At 37.9% G+C, this 17780-nt stretch overlaps 1 protein-coding gene across 8 annotated transcripts in view; it reads right to left on the bottom strand.

The window, feature by feature from the left end:
* Window positions 1-17780, bottom strand: part of DLG2 (discs large MAGUK scaffold protein 2) — a 966698-nt gene that overhangs the window by 383660 nt on the left and 565258 nt on the right. For all 8 annotated transcript variants that reach the window (XM_062487504.1, XM_062487509.1, XM_062487512.1 and 5 more), the window contains one exon: window positions 5594-5647. In XM_062487504.1, the coding sequence (XP_062343488.1) occupies window positions 5594-5647 (54 nt within the window). The remainder of the gene's footprint in view (window positions 1-5593; window positions 5648-17780) is intronic.

Genomic DNA, 17780 nt, shown 5'->3' with positions numbered 1-17780 from the left:
ATGCTCAAGTATACCAGGCCATTAAATTTTGTCAAACCCTACTGCTGCATTTACCCCTGAACTTCTCTTATATTAATAAAATATAGTTTATTCTCACTTGAGAGTGAAGTGCCTGATTCCATCCACAACACCGGAACAGGAAGAATTTATTTTTCCTTTCTTTTTGTGTTTGTTTAAGCTTTTATTGCGCCTTCTTCTAATGTGCTAAATCTAGGTGCACTAGCTGAATGGCAGAGAGGAAAGCTGAAAGTTTTGCTAAGCTCCCTATTTTGGTGTCACCTTGCCCCCCACACTTCCCTGAGCAAGAGGTGTCACAGGGCAATTGCCCTGCTCCAGGAGGGGCTGAGCTGACAGTGTCCCCAAACTGGGATGCACCAAAGCAGCTGCACAGCCTTCTCTGTGGCCACACCCTGGCAAGTGTAAAACAACACAAAGATTTGATTACAGCTCACGAAAACATAACCCATGTAGCTTGAAAATTACTTCTTCAGGACATGTTTTAAATGTATCTTCACAGAACTCAGCATAGGCAGTATAATTAGCAAATCAAACCAATAATAAAATAATAAATCACAATAAAATAGTAATAATTAAAAGTAATACTTTGAAAGAACAATGTGAAACTCAAGAAATATGAGGAATTCACTGTGACTGAAAGGAGAATAAAGTACATATTCCTTAAATCTTATCGTTGTGACAAGATGGGGGAGGAAGGGAAGAACCACAGCATCTGAGTGAACTTGTCTACATTTTTTTGTTAAGATGAAAAGAAAATAAAATTACATCGTAAGATAAATAGAAAGGCTTCCTTCAACTTCTAGAAGAAATGCAGCAAAGACAGCCTTGTAGCTACTTTTAACTGAGCTATGCAGCTTTTTCGGAAATGAAAAATAAATAAATAAATAAGGCCTATTCTGTGCAACAGAGAAAATGAGATGATTCATATGTTATTAAATTAATGCTTCTCATTATAAAAAGAGATCTAAAATTTACAGCCAAAGAATAGAGAACAAACAAACTCCCACAAATGTTTAATTGTGCTTAAAATGTCACAGAATAATTCGTTTTGTACCATCGAAGCTTCCTACCAAATTTATTCCCACATCCACAGCTTGTCGAGCCAAAGTTTTCAAATCACTGAACCTAGAAAAAAAACTTAATTAACTGTTTCTTCTGTTATTTGCTGCAGGCCCAAATTATAAGGAATAACACAGACTGCAATAGAATAAGGCCTTTTCTTTTATCTCATCTAAGAAAAGCATACTGATAAAAACCAGTCCCACAAAGGATGAGTTTTTTTCGCAAACTATTGAGTTAAAGGTTTGAAGAATGTCAACAGTTGCAAGATGTTTAATTATGTGATTTTAAATCATTAGAGGGTTAGTGAGACAAATCACTCTGTTTACCAGCTGTATACCAATTGCAAATAGAAATTTCTTTCAGGTGGACCAGTGCAAAAATGGCATGTGAGTGAACATGCTTTGTGAATGCTGACCATCACTGTGAGGAGCCTCTCCCAAAAACACTCAGGAATTTTTTGGAGGAAGAGGGCAGATAATGAGCAGAGCTGATCATGAATTGGAAATGCATTGAGGGTACATCCCATAAAATGAAACAATGACACAGGTTATGCCAACAGCCCAGCAAAATCATGAGAAATCTCCATCTGGCATGTAACAACACTAAAAATAGCCTGACCTTATTTAGGGATCTATCAGGTTATCAGCTGTGGCTAGTATTACAGAAAAATACCATTTTGATTCACCAAAATTTGAAAATCCACACTTATTCCAGTGCTTAATTTTGGAAATAATTTCTACATGGTATAAAATGGATTACTTAACTTTGTTATGGTAAATAGAATGAAAACTACTGTTTTTTAAGAAAAAAAAAACTAATAAAAGAAATTATTTTTTGTTTTTTGAAGCAGCACTTTTTTTGCAAACAGGTGAGTGGACAGCATTAACTAGCTGTCATGAAAAGTATCTTAGAAAATCCCAACAGAAATCAAAAACTAATATGTCATTTTTTTTGAGACATATTATTTGCTTATGTATTCCCTTGCCATTTAATTCTATTCAACAAGCTGATTCAGAAATGGTGCTCAGATTTGTGGAAGGCAAACTCAATCAAGGAATTCAGGGACAACCATCTAAGACTAGAGAAAGACAGAGTATGAAAAAAGAAGAATGTGAACATTGGAAACATGACCCAGTTAGTAGGATCTGAAAAAAATTCTTCTTTCCATCCAGTCTTCCTAGACTCCAAGTGTATTTTGGCAATGGAAGCTGAAACCCAGGGATGAATAGCAGCAATCTAAGATCATACAGCCCCAAGGAACAGAACTTCTGGGTGTTTTCAACACTCTACAGTTCTGGGAGAGGGTAAGCATCTTACATCAAGGCTGCATTTAGCTTTGGACAGAAAATATCATCATTTAACTTGGATTCTTTAATCCACAATTTTTTTTATCAGAGTGCTAGATGTTTATTTTATGGCAACTAAAAATCAGTAGTGCCTTTCAGAAGTGCAAATACCTAGCTAGTTAAGTCTAAGGATTCTTAAACATTCACCAAAAATGTTCCTAGGCACTTACAGTCTTCCCCCAGGCATGTCTGGAAGTCTTAATAGTGCTGAAAATGCAGCTGCTTGACACATGTTCAAGTTTCAAAATCATAATTAAATCTAGCTTTTTGTTATCTCTCTGAACTGACCTCACACAGAAAAAGTATTTTAGGGCATATCTGCTAAATCATATTTCCTGTAAAATAAATGATATGATGATGGCTGCACTATCATACACTTAAGCCATCCAGTTTCAAAGATTTTTTCTCTCTACTTCCAAATATTTAAAAGAGACAAAACTCCCCTAACACCCCATGATGTTATAGGCTGTATTTCAGGACTCCCACAATACTATAGACTGTACTGGGTTTTGCTGGGGTGGGGTTTATTTCCATAGTAGCCTACATGGAGCATTAATTCAATATGTGGCTGAAACAACGTGGATAATACATCAGCATCCTGGTTATTGCTGAAGAGAGCTTGCACAGCATCAAGGCTTTTTCTTCTTTCAATTTTACCCTTCCTGTCCCAGTAGCAAATTGGCTGGGGGTGGGTACAGGGTTTGGAGGGGACCTGGCCAGGAGAGATGACCCTACATAACCAATGGAATATTCCATATCACATGGTGCTCTGCAATAAAAGCTCAGGGAAAGCCTAAGCAAGAAAGAACATTCATGGTTGTGATACTTCTCTTCTCAAATAACTGCTACACATGATAAAGCCTTGCTTTCCAAGAAAGGATGAACATCTGCCCTCTGATGGGAAGCACTGAATGATTTTCTTATTTTGCTTTACCTGCACATGCAGCATTTGCTCTTCCTATTTAACTCATTATCTTCATATACAACTCTGCTTTTATATCTCCTATTTGCTTCCTGACCCACAGCAGAGAGGAGTGAGAAGAGTGTTTGGCTATTGGCCAGAGTCAATCCACCATATCCTGCCACTAAATATGTATTGGGAAGGATCCCTGGACCAGGAGGGAATGCACACAGAAGCAAACATGGATCTGGCACACTGACTACAGCATCTCCCTTGCAGAGGAAATATAAAATGAAACCAAACTAAATTAAACTGCATTACTCCAGAGAGCAAGAAAGAAAACACAGGTCTCCCAGCCCACTATCTCAAATATTAGTTTGGAGGAAGAGGTCATTTGATCATGGCTGGTTTTTGTGTCTCATTTTAGAGAATGTTCAAGCATGCAAATCCTGAGCAGAAGGAAATGCCTATTTGTAAAGCAGGAAATTCCAAGTTCTTTGGGGCACTATGTTGGTCTGGGCTCAGCAGACAGGTCAAGGTGAAGTGTTTCTTAGTGTCTAGTGTCTAAGTAAGTCCCTCTGTGGTGGTGCTGCTGTGTTGCGATATCTGTTGAAGAGAAATAACTCTTCCCAGTCTGGGAAGAGCAAGGTGACTAATTCAGAGTTGTCTATTTCTACAGTAAGTATCTTCTGTTTATTTATCCAGTTCACATCATGTACTGGAGACTGAAACAACCCACAGGCACTTCTCAGCCTACTGTCAACATTTCTTTTGAATGCATTTGGTCATTTGTTCTTTATTATTTAAGATAAAGGAACTCTAGTATAAAAGTGGCATAAAAGTGTGTAAGTATTAATAGGATGTGTTGAGGCAATAAATCACATTGATTGAACATCTTGTCACTAGTGTAATTGCATCTGTATTTAGGAATTCTAACACCGTAGCTGCAGAGGATCCTGGGCACAGGTCCAGTGCTGAAAATGAGAACTGGGGCTCACAGTGTCCCTTTTGGAAGGCTACAGAACAGTAAATGCAAAATGTCTCATCAAAATACAGGAGAAAAGCCAGACAGACCTATTGAAAGTGAGACCATAGCAGATGGTTTTGATGTTAGGATGGAAAATTGAGACAGAAATCATAGGAAGCCTTTTTAAAAAGCTGTATGCAAATGATCAGAGAAATTCTGTTTAACTTTTTCACACCTCACAATAGTTCATATTCCCGTCAAGGCACTTAATTCTCTTCTGCTTTAGAGCACTGTCATTCTTCTAAATTTCTCTTGGCTGTGATCTTTACCTGTGTTCTGCACCATAATTTCTAAGTTTCATGAATTGACAGTAACAAACTGGCCAGGACAACCCTTATTAAACTTCCTCATCAACAGTCTTCTTAAAGACAGAACCCAGCAACATGATTGGTGTGTATACAAACAATTAGGCTTATACATTGGAATCATAAGAAACAGATGTGGACAAAACACGACAGATGAGAGACATTAATTAGGAGCTTCAAAAAAATAACTAAGATGATGTAAGGAGAAAGATTAGATGCTGGCTGGCTAGCTTTGTGCTACTTGTTTTTCGTTCCCCCAATCATCTAAGCCTGTTACTGTCTTTGTGATGTGTTTGCTTTGTGTTTCTCTATGTCCTTTATCTTCAACTATAGTTGATCTTACAGTCTAAATGACAGTAATATCAAATGCTAGTAGGAAAAGAAGACTTTGAAAAATCTAATAAAAACACACATTTATTTCAGGATAAGCTGTTTCCTAGAAGTCATAAAAAAGAAGAGACATTAAAAGGAAAATATTTAGTCAATTAGTTTGAGTTGTTATTTATCATGAGCAATTTCCATCTACAAAAAGAAGGATAGACAGACAAATGAAGGGATATTGCAGCATTTTAATATACGCTGTGCATCCGGGTATCTTTCCATTAAAGTATTAAAGTATTTCCTAAAAGGAAATACTCAGGTCACAAGTAAGGATGACAGCCTTAATGAAATCACTTTTCTTTCTTCAAAGAAAGGTTAGTTATAGCAAACAAACTACAAATTGTGCATATATAATATGCTATGGCTCACCTGAATGCAATTGTCATTCCCAATTACTATTCCTGGAAAATTATTTACTGTGCAACTGTAAAAGAACTTATTAATTGCATGATTTATTTATAAGATAACTTCTATGCAATACCAAACAGAATTCCTATGTGAAAATAAAACAACTCTACATATTTATTAAAAAAAAAAACCCCTTAATACTTACATAAGGGATTGTGTCCAAGGTGTCTGTGTTGACAATTATAGGGGCAGGGCTTGCCTGAAAGAGAAAAAAGAAATAAAAAAAGAGAAAATAAGTTTAAAGACCTGAATATTGAAATACCCATGCTGATAAATTAAGTTAAAAGTCTAAAAGCCTGTTTTCCCATTGAATTCAAATCATACAACAGTACATAACTGTGGCTACTGCTCAATCAAGGATGGAGGAAATAGATTCTCAGCCTCCAAACCACAGCTCACTGTGGCCTTTCTTTTTCATGTATCATCCAGTTGTTCATTTTTTAGTTGAACTCTAAGAAACCTGATGAATTAAACTTTCAATTAGGGGATGTTGACGTTGAGGGCATCAGCTTCCCTACCTGAGAAATCTACCTTTTGTGTTTGAACCAAGATCATTAACTGATCTTTACAGAGGATAAACATTTAATGTTTACACTACTTAGCAGTATTGTATAGGTATAAGCACATATATTATGATATTTATGTCAAACATATATAATTGTCATGGTTCATATACACTCAGCTGAGGTTCAGATTGAAATACAGACCAGTTTAAAAAGACTTGTGCATCTGCAAAGCTGCCCAACCTGATCTTTAATTTCTTGGCAAAGTTCATATCCAGACTAGCTTCCAACCACCTGAACCTCTTGCTCTTCCCATTCTGGGATTCAGTGGTGCTGACCCAATGCCAAGCTCTGATATGACCCAGCTACATGAACTTGACTCGGACTCTGGAGAAAACCAGAAAGTTGTGAGAACACATAAGCTAGAGGGAAGCACCATCAGTAAAATGCAAAACTGAGGCAGATCTGTGGAGATTGGATTGTTAATAACACAAGGACTCAGAAGGATCAACATGTGGTCAGTGTAGTACAAAAAGTGATGGAAGGCACCTTTTCTCAGCCTTTGGTGCCTAGTTGGGCAGCAAAGACTCTTCAGGCACTGTACTGGGCTGATGAAAGTACTAATGCTTAGCACAGTGGCTCACTAGTTCTATTCACCTACGCTGTGTATTTGTCACTGAATGACTGTCTGCACTGTAAACTTGCACAGACTGCAGGGTCTCTCTGTGCATGGTAGCCATGAACATGGCACTGCTGAAAACACTGATACTATTTCTGCCGTCAAATATTAACAGTGGGATTTCAAAACCTAACAACCCAAATTAAGAATGTGACACTAGTGCAGTAATTCAAATAACATGAGACTAACTCAATTTTTTCTTTCCAGTTTTTTTTGCAGTCATTCAAGGATAATTCTGTGTACAAAGAAATTTTGTTACTGGACAAAGGCTACTGCTGATTAAATGCCATAATTTCTATACAACAGTGTAAGCCATGAATTAAGAATAAATGCATAAACTTTGGTGTGCCTGCATTTCATTGTAGGGACCAGATGTCATGGCAAGGTATTATTTGATATTAAAATGGTTAATATCTCAAAAGATATTATATGCCCATACCCTGTTACTCTCATTGTGTCCCAAAACACTGGACACAATTAAGTGATAGGTAAAAGCTGAAGGCCATATGATTATAATATTTTTAGCTTTAGGCATATGGAATGTGCCTATAGCTGAGTTATGATTGAAGGCAAAACAAATTATTTCCTTTCTAGAATCCTAGTCTTTACTTACACTAATATTTAGCTCAATACACTTAAAAGATACAACCTTTGCTAGAGGAAGAATAAGCTTGGGAATTTTTTTCAGTATTGATTTTATGTCCTTTTTATTTTTACCTACTGTGTTGGTCTACTACCAACCACAAAAAAAAAAGGAGAAAAGTTTGCTATTTTCAGAATAAGAGCATTTTTCCACCGATGAGTTTAAAAAATGGTATCTACTAAATTAACAAAAATCTTTCAGGAGTCATTTTCCAAAGCATTTGCCCAAATCTCTTTAACATATTGAAGAACAAAGCTTTTTATTTGTATTAGATCTTCCTGAAGTAAATCTAAAGAAATCAGAAACATATGTGGGAACATTTGGGACTGGACAGAGTACTCCTGGTGCAGTCTGACAGGGGATGGATGAGATGTCCCTCACTCCCCTGCTGCCAGGCTGGTAGTGCAGCCCAGTTTGCCATTCCCCCTCACTGCTGCAATGGCTGACTCACGTGCAACTTGATATTAGGGTGGCAAGGTAAAATCTAAACATTTGTAAACATTTGTAAATTGACCTCCCTCTTTAATCACCTCCCTCTGTCCTTTGTGAGCCTTGACAAATTGTTCTGGAGGCACAGATGATGGACACTCACCACAGTGCTTCCATTTCTTAGCTTCCTAACTAATCTTGATCCCTGGGTTATCACTTGGCCCATCATTGCTTCCACAGCAAAAGTCTGAGCATTTAAAGCTGCTCCTGTGAATGATGTGATCCTTTCCTGACTGCCCCTACTAACACAACCTGTAAAGAATTAAGTTTTCAAGCCAGTATCACTCAGGGCTCATTTCAACACTGTGCTTAATGTATTCTTTACTTATTGGAAAAACTAAACTAAACTATCAGATGATTTTCTGCAACTGGGGCAGAAATTTATCCTGTTCACACAGATGGACATGAAAAAAGGACAGCACAATAGTTTCAGATGGATACAGTGACTATAAACACAACTAATATCAACAGTGCATTCGCCTTCTCTGTTCCTCCTGTTCATATCTGTGCATGTCAGTCTCTGTGTTGGGGGGGAAGGGGATGACAGTGCTTCTTATTACAACTTGTCATTTAAGATTGGCTTTTTGGGTTTTTGGGGGGGTGTTTGTTTTGTTTTTTGGTTTTTTTGTTTATTAATAAGAAATATGATTTAATACAAACATTTTGCTCCCTTCTCTCTGATACATACTAATTTGAAGAACACTAACCTCCTGAGCTGCAAAATTGCATTAAAGTGCAGGAAATTGAGATTATTTCATTAGCTGGGCCCTGTTTGTAGCTCACGCTTTAAAGTACAAGACTTCAATCATGTGAAGTTGAGAAAACAGTTTGCAATCACTGGAGAGAGCCCTAAATATAGTGCTAGCCATGGAGTACACAACAGCATCAACAGTCCTTGCAACCACAGCAAAATTAGTGAAGGGATAACAACACTATCAACAGGAGTCAAAGGTTTTACTCTCCAGAATGAACTGTGTCTATGCTGACTTGAAAACATGCCACACTGGTTCACCAAATTCTCAAAGAAGCAGCTTGGGTATCTCTGTACTTCTAATGGAGATTGACAAATCTATGAGCCAGGATTCATCAACAGTACTACCAACTGTGCATAAATTGATAAAGGCAGGCACAAACATGTCTAGATTCTCTTGAGAACCTCCGACTAGAGTGTCTTTGAGACAGCACTGCCTCTTACCTCTCAATCTGTATGCCCATACAGATGTATATAGTCTTTATCTGAGCTTGAGACTGGGTGAGAAGAAATAGCTTTCTGGAAGACAATTATTCCAAACACTGTGCTCTGACCTCCTCCACAGTCCTGACCAAGACACTGAATTACATTTTACCAAGTAAGTTACACTTTGCCAGCTTTTCCCATATGCAAAATAAAACCAAACCAATCAACAGAAGTGTGAATATTACTGAGTGCAGTGAATTGACTAATCCTGTTTTCCCCATTCCTTACTCACTTCTCTCTCCATCCCAATCCCTACCTATACATTAAATATGATGCTAAGCTGACATTGTACTTACATCTCCTGCTCCCTGCATGAACCTTTCTCCTACCCTTGACTGGAAGCACTGCTTTCAGCTGAGCCATCTCTGTGCTTTGAAAAAAGGCATCACACTGACAGCTGCAGTGACAGATTGGCAGAGCTAAGACAAAACTTGAATAGCTTTGGGGGAAAAATAAAAATGGAAGATATTTTTTATTCTTCTTCTTAAAGGACTTGAGCATAACACACTTTGCTTCCACAAATATATACAAGATTGTTCTCCTTGCAGCACATCAGACAGTCTAGTTGCTTTTCTGCCAAAAGCACAACTTAGAAGCAAGATGGAGTAAAAGCACTTAAAACCAGTCGAAACTGAACAAAAAGGCACATGGTCAAGTTCATAAGCAATTACTCTGCTACAAAATTCTCTACAAGTGTATGACATGACTCACATCTCTCAGACAAGGTGAACTTTCCCTCTACCATGAATGCCAGCATTATCCTGGTTTACTGGCTTTAATCATACTACTCACAGTTTTAGAGACTATCCATATCATACTGGGCTGCTATCTCCAGCATTTGTAAGCCCTTGTTTTAACTGTTCCTACTATGCAGGACTCTATTCAACTCCAGACCACAAAATGACAACCATAGTTATGTGGCCACTACCTTATAAATCATAAGCACAGCACATTATGTCTTAACAAGAAAACACAAACAAGTACATAATTTTCAAACTGCCCACCTATGCTTATTCCTAGCTGCAATTTTAATTTCATGGAATCAATAATGGCTGGTAATGACCTTTAGGATCAAGTCCAAGCAATAGTACAGCACTGCCAGGTCCCACCCCTAAATCATGTCCCTAAGCAATCCACCCAACTGGTTTCTGAACATTTCCAGGTACGGTAGTTCCTGGAACCACCACTTCCCTGGGCGGCCTGATCCAAGACTTGTTCACACTTTCAGCAAAGACTTTTTTCTTAATATCCAATCTGAACCTCCTCTTGTGCAGCTTGAGGCTGTTAGAACTCTCTATTGCTTTTCTTGTTAAGGAATCATCATTATTTACATTATTACATTTGATTAAACTCAAAATAAGGAGGTGGTGAAATTGAGAGTAAGAGTGCATGTATTACCATTTTAGAAGTAAGTTGAGTTGTCCGTGGCTTATTGCCATCTTGTGAAGGCAACAAACTCTGGACTGTATATCAGAGTTAAAGGCTCATTTTTCCAGGCAGTCAGACCTAAACTCTGAAACACTCTCTGGAACATACATTTGCAGTTTTGTATTAGTTCAAAATGTCAGCATTTTGTGTCTTAATAATACAAAGTAGAGCAGTCCCTATATTTGTACGTGAATAGGGCATGTTGCATTTCTTAGATATACAGTGTAAGACTGTTTAAAGCCTTAAGAAAGTAATACTGAATTAGTTAAAATTCCTGTTTTCATGAGTTTCACAATTGCAAGGAATAGATTTATATTTACACACAATGGCGGGAAAGATTAAATGCCAATTTAGATGTCAAAACAGTAATTCTCTGGAATACTATGAGGCCTCAAGACCACAGATCGCACAGCACCTTTTGTCATATTTACCACTGAATTACAAACTGAAAGACTAAGAAAGATTAAAAATAATTTCATTGCTATTAATCAGAAAATATAAAAGAGAACCTCTTTGAACATCTAAAGAATGACTTTGCAGCACTGAGACATAAAACAGAAGTCAAAAAAAAGCATTGCTTGCAGGCTGCAGCTGCCATAAAAGAAGAAAAACGCCTCAAGAAATCCTCAAGACCACTCCCCTTTGCATACAATGCAATCTCATAGAAAGCCATTTAGTTTAAATGTAAATTGCACTTTTCAAAGGAGATGGCCTTATTTGCAGACTTGGAGTTTTACATTGTTTTTACTTAATCTGTAGGAATAATTTCCTATTTAAAATGGTATTAACTAGCATTATTAAAACACAACCCAAAACCCACACACTAGGAAAATCTAACATTTCTGTGTGGATTCAGAGGCTATCAGAGGGAATTACAAGGAAGCACCTATTTTACAGTTTTGAAGTTGCCCCTGTAATGATCTTACCTTTTAGCAGGTTGAAATAGCAATGATCAATATAACAGATATATTGATATCTGTTATATATCTGACAGATTTATCTGTCAATATATCCACTATATAACAGATATATCCCCAATGTAAGATCTGATGAAGGACTTAGAAATATCAGTGGGAAAAGCTCTCTGGCCACTGGAACAGGCTCCCCAGGGAAGTGGTCACAGCACCAAGCCTGGCAGAGTTCAAGGAGCATTTGGACAATGCTCTCAGGCACATGGTGTGGCTCTTGGGGATGGCCCTCTGCAGGGCCAGGAGTTGGACTCTGTGATCCTTGTGAGTACCTTCCAGCTCAGGATATTCTGTGATCCCGTGCAAATACACATGAATACACACAGACTCAAAATAGACCAGAGGAAAAGCACACATCCAGATTTTAAGCATCCTCCTTGACCTAGCCGTGTGCTTATTTTTTTTTTCCCCCCAGCCTCAGTGTGCACAAACACAGAACTCCTTCCAGAGAGAGAAAAAGTAAATCAAAGCAAAATTGCAGCTATTTCTTTTGTGGAATCCTAGAATCATTTATGTTGGAAAAGAGTTCTAAGGTCATAGAGTCCAAATGCTAACCCAGCACTGCCAAGCCCACCACTAAACCAAATCCCTAAGTGCCACATCTACAAATACTGCAACACTTTCTCCAAAGGCTGACCAGGGCCAGATGAAAAACAAATGCATGTGTGATCCCAATACAAACAATGGAGGGGCTGCATCTGGACTGCACTTACAACCTAATTATGGTATCTTCCCATATTTGGCTTTTCCTCCTTTCTTTCAAAAGTCAAGGCTGCCTTACCCACCATATGCTTTTTATTTTTAAAATCATGACACGCGAAGCTTACAAAGAAGTTATCCAGTGTCTTATTCTGTTACCTCTTTATATCATGAATTACCTGAAATTTAAGTGTAACATTCCTGCATGGGATGATAAAAACCCTCCTCAAAAACACAGAAACAAATAGAAAGAAAATTATAAGGCAGATGATGAGAGAGAAAAAAAAAAAAAAAGAGAATGCAAACCTAAATGTGAAATAAGGGAATTACTTTAACAAAATTCAGTTTAAGATAAATCACATAACATAAATCTTAAAGAATGAAACACCTGTTTTCAGGTTGATCTGTTACATTCAGCACTGTAAACAGGAGCCCAGAAAGAGTGCTCATCTCTGCTTAGCAAGGGCAGAAGTCACCAAGGCTTACTGGTGTCACAGTTAAAACTCTCCACGGAGAGAAAATAACAAGAAACACAAAAGTTCTAGAATTTTGGAAAGGTTCTAATAGCACAAATAGCAAAATCACCAACGATCTTGTTTTGGCACTGAAGTGACCATGAGGAGAGCTGGGCATTACTGTGGTCCATATAATGCATCAAACTAATTCCCTGATCCTGGCTAAGTATGTCTAGAGGAAAAGCTATTTTGCCAAATGCTTTTACTTTATGTATATACATTTAAGTATTTAGGAAGAACTTAAAGAAACAAACTTGATTTTGAATATCTGCAATAAACTGCAAATTCAAGTTGGTCTGTGCTGGAACAGAACAAAAAATGTTTTGATTTTTATGTCAGTGGAAGTAAACTTCTACCCTAACGTCCTCTGGAAAAGTTTTAATTGATGTCCCAGAGTTCCCCTTTATGTCCTAGAATCTCTAAGTGATGAACAAAATTAACTAAATAATTCCAAATATATCACTCGCCCGACAGGTTGTTTCAAGCCCTAACTCGCTGTAGGACCACTGCACACACAGTATGTCAGTTTAAAAGATAAACACCCATGTGTGAAGTGCAGCCATCCAGGGCTCAGAGAAAATCAGCCCTTTAACATGGTTTAGCTTTGCGTGGCATAAAATGCATTTCTCAACAGAGATGTTTTGTTACATAAATAACAACAATTTGGTACTTTACTATAGGCCTTTGCCAGCCGCATTTAAATCTATTTTCTTACTGATGTCCTTCTGCCTGAGAACCTGAGTGATCTGTGGGTGACTTGCAGGACAGCATGTGCCAGAACTGCCAGATTTTCCATAATTTTACAGGTTGTAGCACCCAGCAGGAACATGACAAGCTGCCGAGCTTAGCCAGGGCTGTCCTTGTGAACCTTTGTAATGCCATCAGGCTGTTAGGGATTAAAGAGGATGGTCTCTGTTGAATGACGCAATCTTGATGTAGGATAGAGTGGAAATATGCAAATGCAATTTTCTTTTTGGTTTTTAGGACCAATTTCCCTCATAGCTTAAAAACCTTGCACAGAAAATTCATATCAGTCTGATTTCTAGACTTTACACTTTGTTATTCCTCACTCTGCTCATTCAAGTGTCTTGTTTAAGGAGAGTGTCCTACTGAAGCATCAATCTTGTGTCCCTTCTGCTTGCCTTCTGCTCCCTACTGGATGGAAACAGCAAGGGAGCAGTCAGCTGCAAGGGAGGCTTCTGTGAGGAGAAGCCAGGGCTGCCCTATGCTGGACACAGATGTTTCCAGCCAGTGTTCACACCAGGACAGGAGAAACAAGTAATAAGGAAGAAAAGGTGAGGGAAAAGGATCATCAAAGAGAACCAAGCATGTTCTGACCCCAGCTGCAGCCCCATGTGTGAGGGACCCCAAGTCACTCGTCTCCCTAAAGGCACTGAGTGGGACCTGAAGTGATGGCTAGAGGAAGGGAGGTGTCAGGAGTGAAGATGAACCTCAAAATGAGGTGTTTTCCTTTAGCGTGAGTCTGTCATCTTTGTTTCTCAATATCCAACTTAATTATTAAATGTTTATGTAAACCGGCAAGAAAGTTAAATTCACTAAGTCAAATCTGCTTTGCCTTCAAAACACCAATTACTCCAAAATTTCACTGTAAAACAGATATTTGTTCAGCACCTTTTATTTAGTCATTCTCTTTTCTGAAAAATCTCCAAATTGAGCATTGGAGGTGAGACTGGACCAGCAGGAGGAAAAAAAAAGAGCAAAGTCTTTGGTTATGAAAGAAAATTGAGTACACAGTGTATCCTGTGCAGATGTGAACTCACTCGAGCTGGGCTCTGAAGGGAGCACCTGACTTGTGGCTCTGTATGACAATAAGCACAAGCTAAGAAAACTGCCCTTCTATAAGATGAATGTTTCAGAGTAGGAAAAAAGTCATAAAATCATTGAATGGTTTGAGTTGGAAAGGACCTTTGAAGCTCATCCAGTCTGAAGCCCCTGTGATAAGCAGGGTCCTCTTCAACTAGATCAAGTTATTCAGAGCCCCATCCAACCTGACCTTGAATATCTTCAGGAATAGGACATTCACGAACTCTCTGAGCACCTATGATGGCATTTTAGCACCATCACTGTGGAACCCCTCCTCCTTATATCTAATCTAATCTAAATCAATCATCAATTTAACACCATCAGCCCTTATCCTGTCACAGCATGTCCTGTTAAAAAGTCTGTTCCCATCTTTCACCTAGATGCCCTCCAAGTACTGCAAGGTCACAATAAGGTCTCTCAACAAAGGGAAAGTAGAAGCAGTACCATGGCCACAAGAAAAGTTGTCATGTAAAAATAGAAACACATCAACCAGCAACTGATTAAATATATATAGTTATACCTTTACAGATCCTCTATAAAGAGGCACTTTCCATGGAGAAAGAAAGCTACACCTACTTCTCCTCACATACTCTATTAAAATGCATTGCTGTTGACCTCTCAATTCTTAGAAATAGCATTAAGCAAAATATTTCAAAACACAAAAATCAATGCAACACAGCATCATAGGTTTGGACAAAAATGAAACAATGTAAAGGGACTGGACTTGAGGAGTAACGGTGCCACAAAATGAGCTCTATGATATGTCATTCCTTAAGACAGCAAAGTGCCAAGGGCCATTATAAATGGCCATCTGAAACACAACGGAAATGACTGGAGAGTTCTGAAACAACCAAAAATTCCTTCAAAGAAGTTGCACAGAACCTTAAAAATACACCTTACTTAAAACTATAGGCCTGGAAAAAAAAGAAGGCAATTTCCCTTGAGAAATGCACAAGGATGCTTTTCCCTTGATAACTTGAAAAAAATAGATTGTGGGTGCAAATCGATGGATAGGACCTTTTATGGGTGCAAATAGGACTAAAAAAATAAACATCATAGTGGACTAAAAGCTAAAGTAAGAAATATTAAAAAAAATAATTCTTTGATTAATAATGATGCTGAAAAGCAGTTAATATCAGGAAAATTATACTTGCCCATTTTTCAATCAATATTTTTCTATTTTTACCATGGGAATATTTTTCAGTTTCATGCCAAGGGCAGTCAAGTAGATTTTATCCACAGCTACAGCTATGTGACAAATTTAACAATCCATAGTATAGTGGAGAGGTTGAAGCTTTGTTACCCAAAACTCCTTTGTACAAACTTAGGGTAGCACTAAAATGAGTGCTGCAGGCAGTACTGACCTTCTGACAGATGGGAGATGGCGACCTATAAGGTCTTTCCCCATCTTTACATTTTAGCATTCTGTCACTTCTCAAAGCACTGTTTTGGCTAGAATTGGAGGCAGAAATACTAAATAATAAAAAAAAAATCTTAAACTGAATTAAAATAGGTAGGACCAGTGACTTATCTATCAGCAAGTAACATGGCCCTTTTTTCTCATGACACAAGCACAAAAAGTAATACAAGTGAAACATTACCATTCCTGGGTTATAGGACATCTTTTAGTTACTGATTTCAAGATATAATCTTTCCTTTGTGGAATGTTAACATTTAGGATGCTGCTCTTTGTATCCATTATTAGTAGTGACCTGGAAAGGAACTAGGAAAGTTCTCAATGTCTGAATTTACTGTGTTAATGTATATATTAAAAGCCACTTATCCCACAAAATGGAACAACTTTCCTTGTACACAAAGACAACATCCACCTTTCACTGTATCAAACAATACACATAAAAATCAAAGACATAAAATCTAAAAACTGTCAGAACTGATCTGAACCAATATTGAGAAGATGGGTTTGCAAACCAATTAGGGGAACTTCAAATGTCACATCCACCCTTCATGCACTGAACAGCACCCCCCAAATCACTGGAACATTAAATGGTTCAGAGGGTCAAGGCAGCCTCTCCCTCCAGTAATAATAGCAAAAAAAGAGTAACAATAAAAATCATCTCCTGGATATCTGTCTCTGATATGATGGTAGTTTAATTCTCTTTTTTTAAATGGAAAAGCTCCAAGAGATGGCTTTCAGAAATAAGCTTTGATTACTTTTAGAAGGGATTAAAAAAACATTTCCTGGCAAAGGAAACCAAAATTTATACACTATGCATCAGGCACTAGGAGAGAACACCTGGAAAAGGACTAAGTATAGCATTTAGTAACACAAACAGAGCTGTCTGCTTAAAGCAGGAGGGAGGTAGAATACAGGAATCAAAGAGCACAGTCCTAAAAATATTCAGCTTCAGGAACTCAAATTTCTCTTGTGCCTCTACAACAGCATTTCAACCTTGAAAACAATTCAACATCTATCCCAAGAGGCAGCCTTTTCCCCCGAACCATTTGGATAGATCCAGTCTCCTCCTACCCTACCTTTTAGGCACCAATCCCACCCTTCAAATTAAACACATCCCCTCATCCAGTAAATTATGATGCCTGCCAGAAATATCACATTTACCATTCTCAGCCTGTTGTAAATCCTGACTTTCGCCATGGGACGTCTGGGAAAAATTAACACCTAATGTGATGGTCCTTTCCAAAAGCTAAGCAACCTCACAGGCAGGTGCACCAATTCTGAGCACTAACATATAAAAACCCCACTGCAGACCTGACCCTGATACTAAATAAATGTTTGGCTGGTAGGACAAGAAATGGGAACATCGTGTGCTTCAGAGGAACAGGAGAAAAATGACATAGAAAATATTACAGCAAGAAGAACACAGAATCTGTGGGAGGCACAAGGTTTTTTAGGGCAGCTGTAACAAGGAGAAAGCAAGAGACTCCAAAGTTAAAGTCAGTCCTTCGCATGCTACTATATGCTTTGTGACACATTTTGAAATGTCTTCTTCAATTATAAGTGCTCTACTCCTATACAAACAGGGGTTCAAGATTTTTTTTTTGCCATCAGTCCATCTGTTATTCAAGAGCCTTTTGCTCACTTAGCTCAATACTGATCGGACACAGCTGGAACTGAATAATTCTTCAGGTTGCTGATCATATACTTAACAATTCTGATGTGTGTCTCTTCTGCACAATATTAGCATATTTTCATTTTAAAATACCCCATTAAATTTATATTTCACATGAAATTAAGATACACAGAAGAAAGAAAGATGCCATCTTCTTTCCTTTCCAGTGCATTGTACCTGGCTTACTTAACCCAGTCACCAAAAGCCATCTGCTATTAAAATACTTCCAGTGCACATGACATGAATATAAATAAACAG

Source organism: Cinclus cinclus, chromosome 2 (assembly GCF_963662255.1).
Source record: "Cinclus cinclus chromosome 2, bCinCin1.1, whole genome shotgun sequence".
In the NCBI taxonomy this organism is placed as follows: Eukaryota; Metazoa; Chordata; class Aves; order Passeriformes; family Cinclidae; genus Cinclus; species Cinclus cinclus.
Note: the sequence above shows the minus strand (reverse complement) of the source record. Positions and strands in the feature narration are given on the sequence as shown.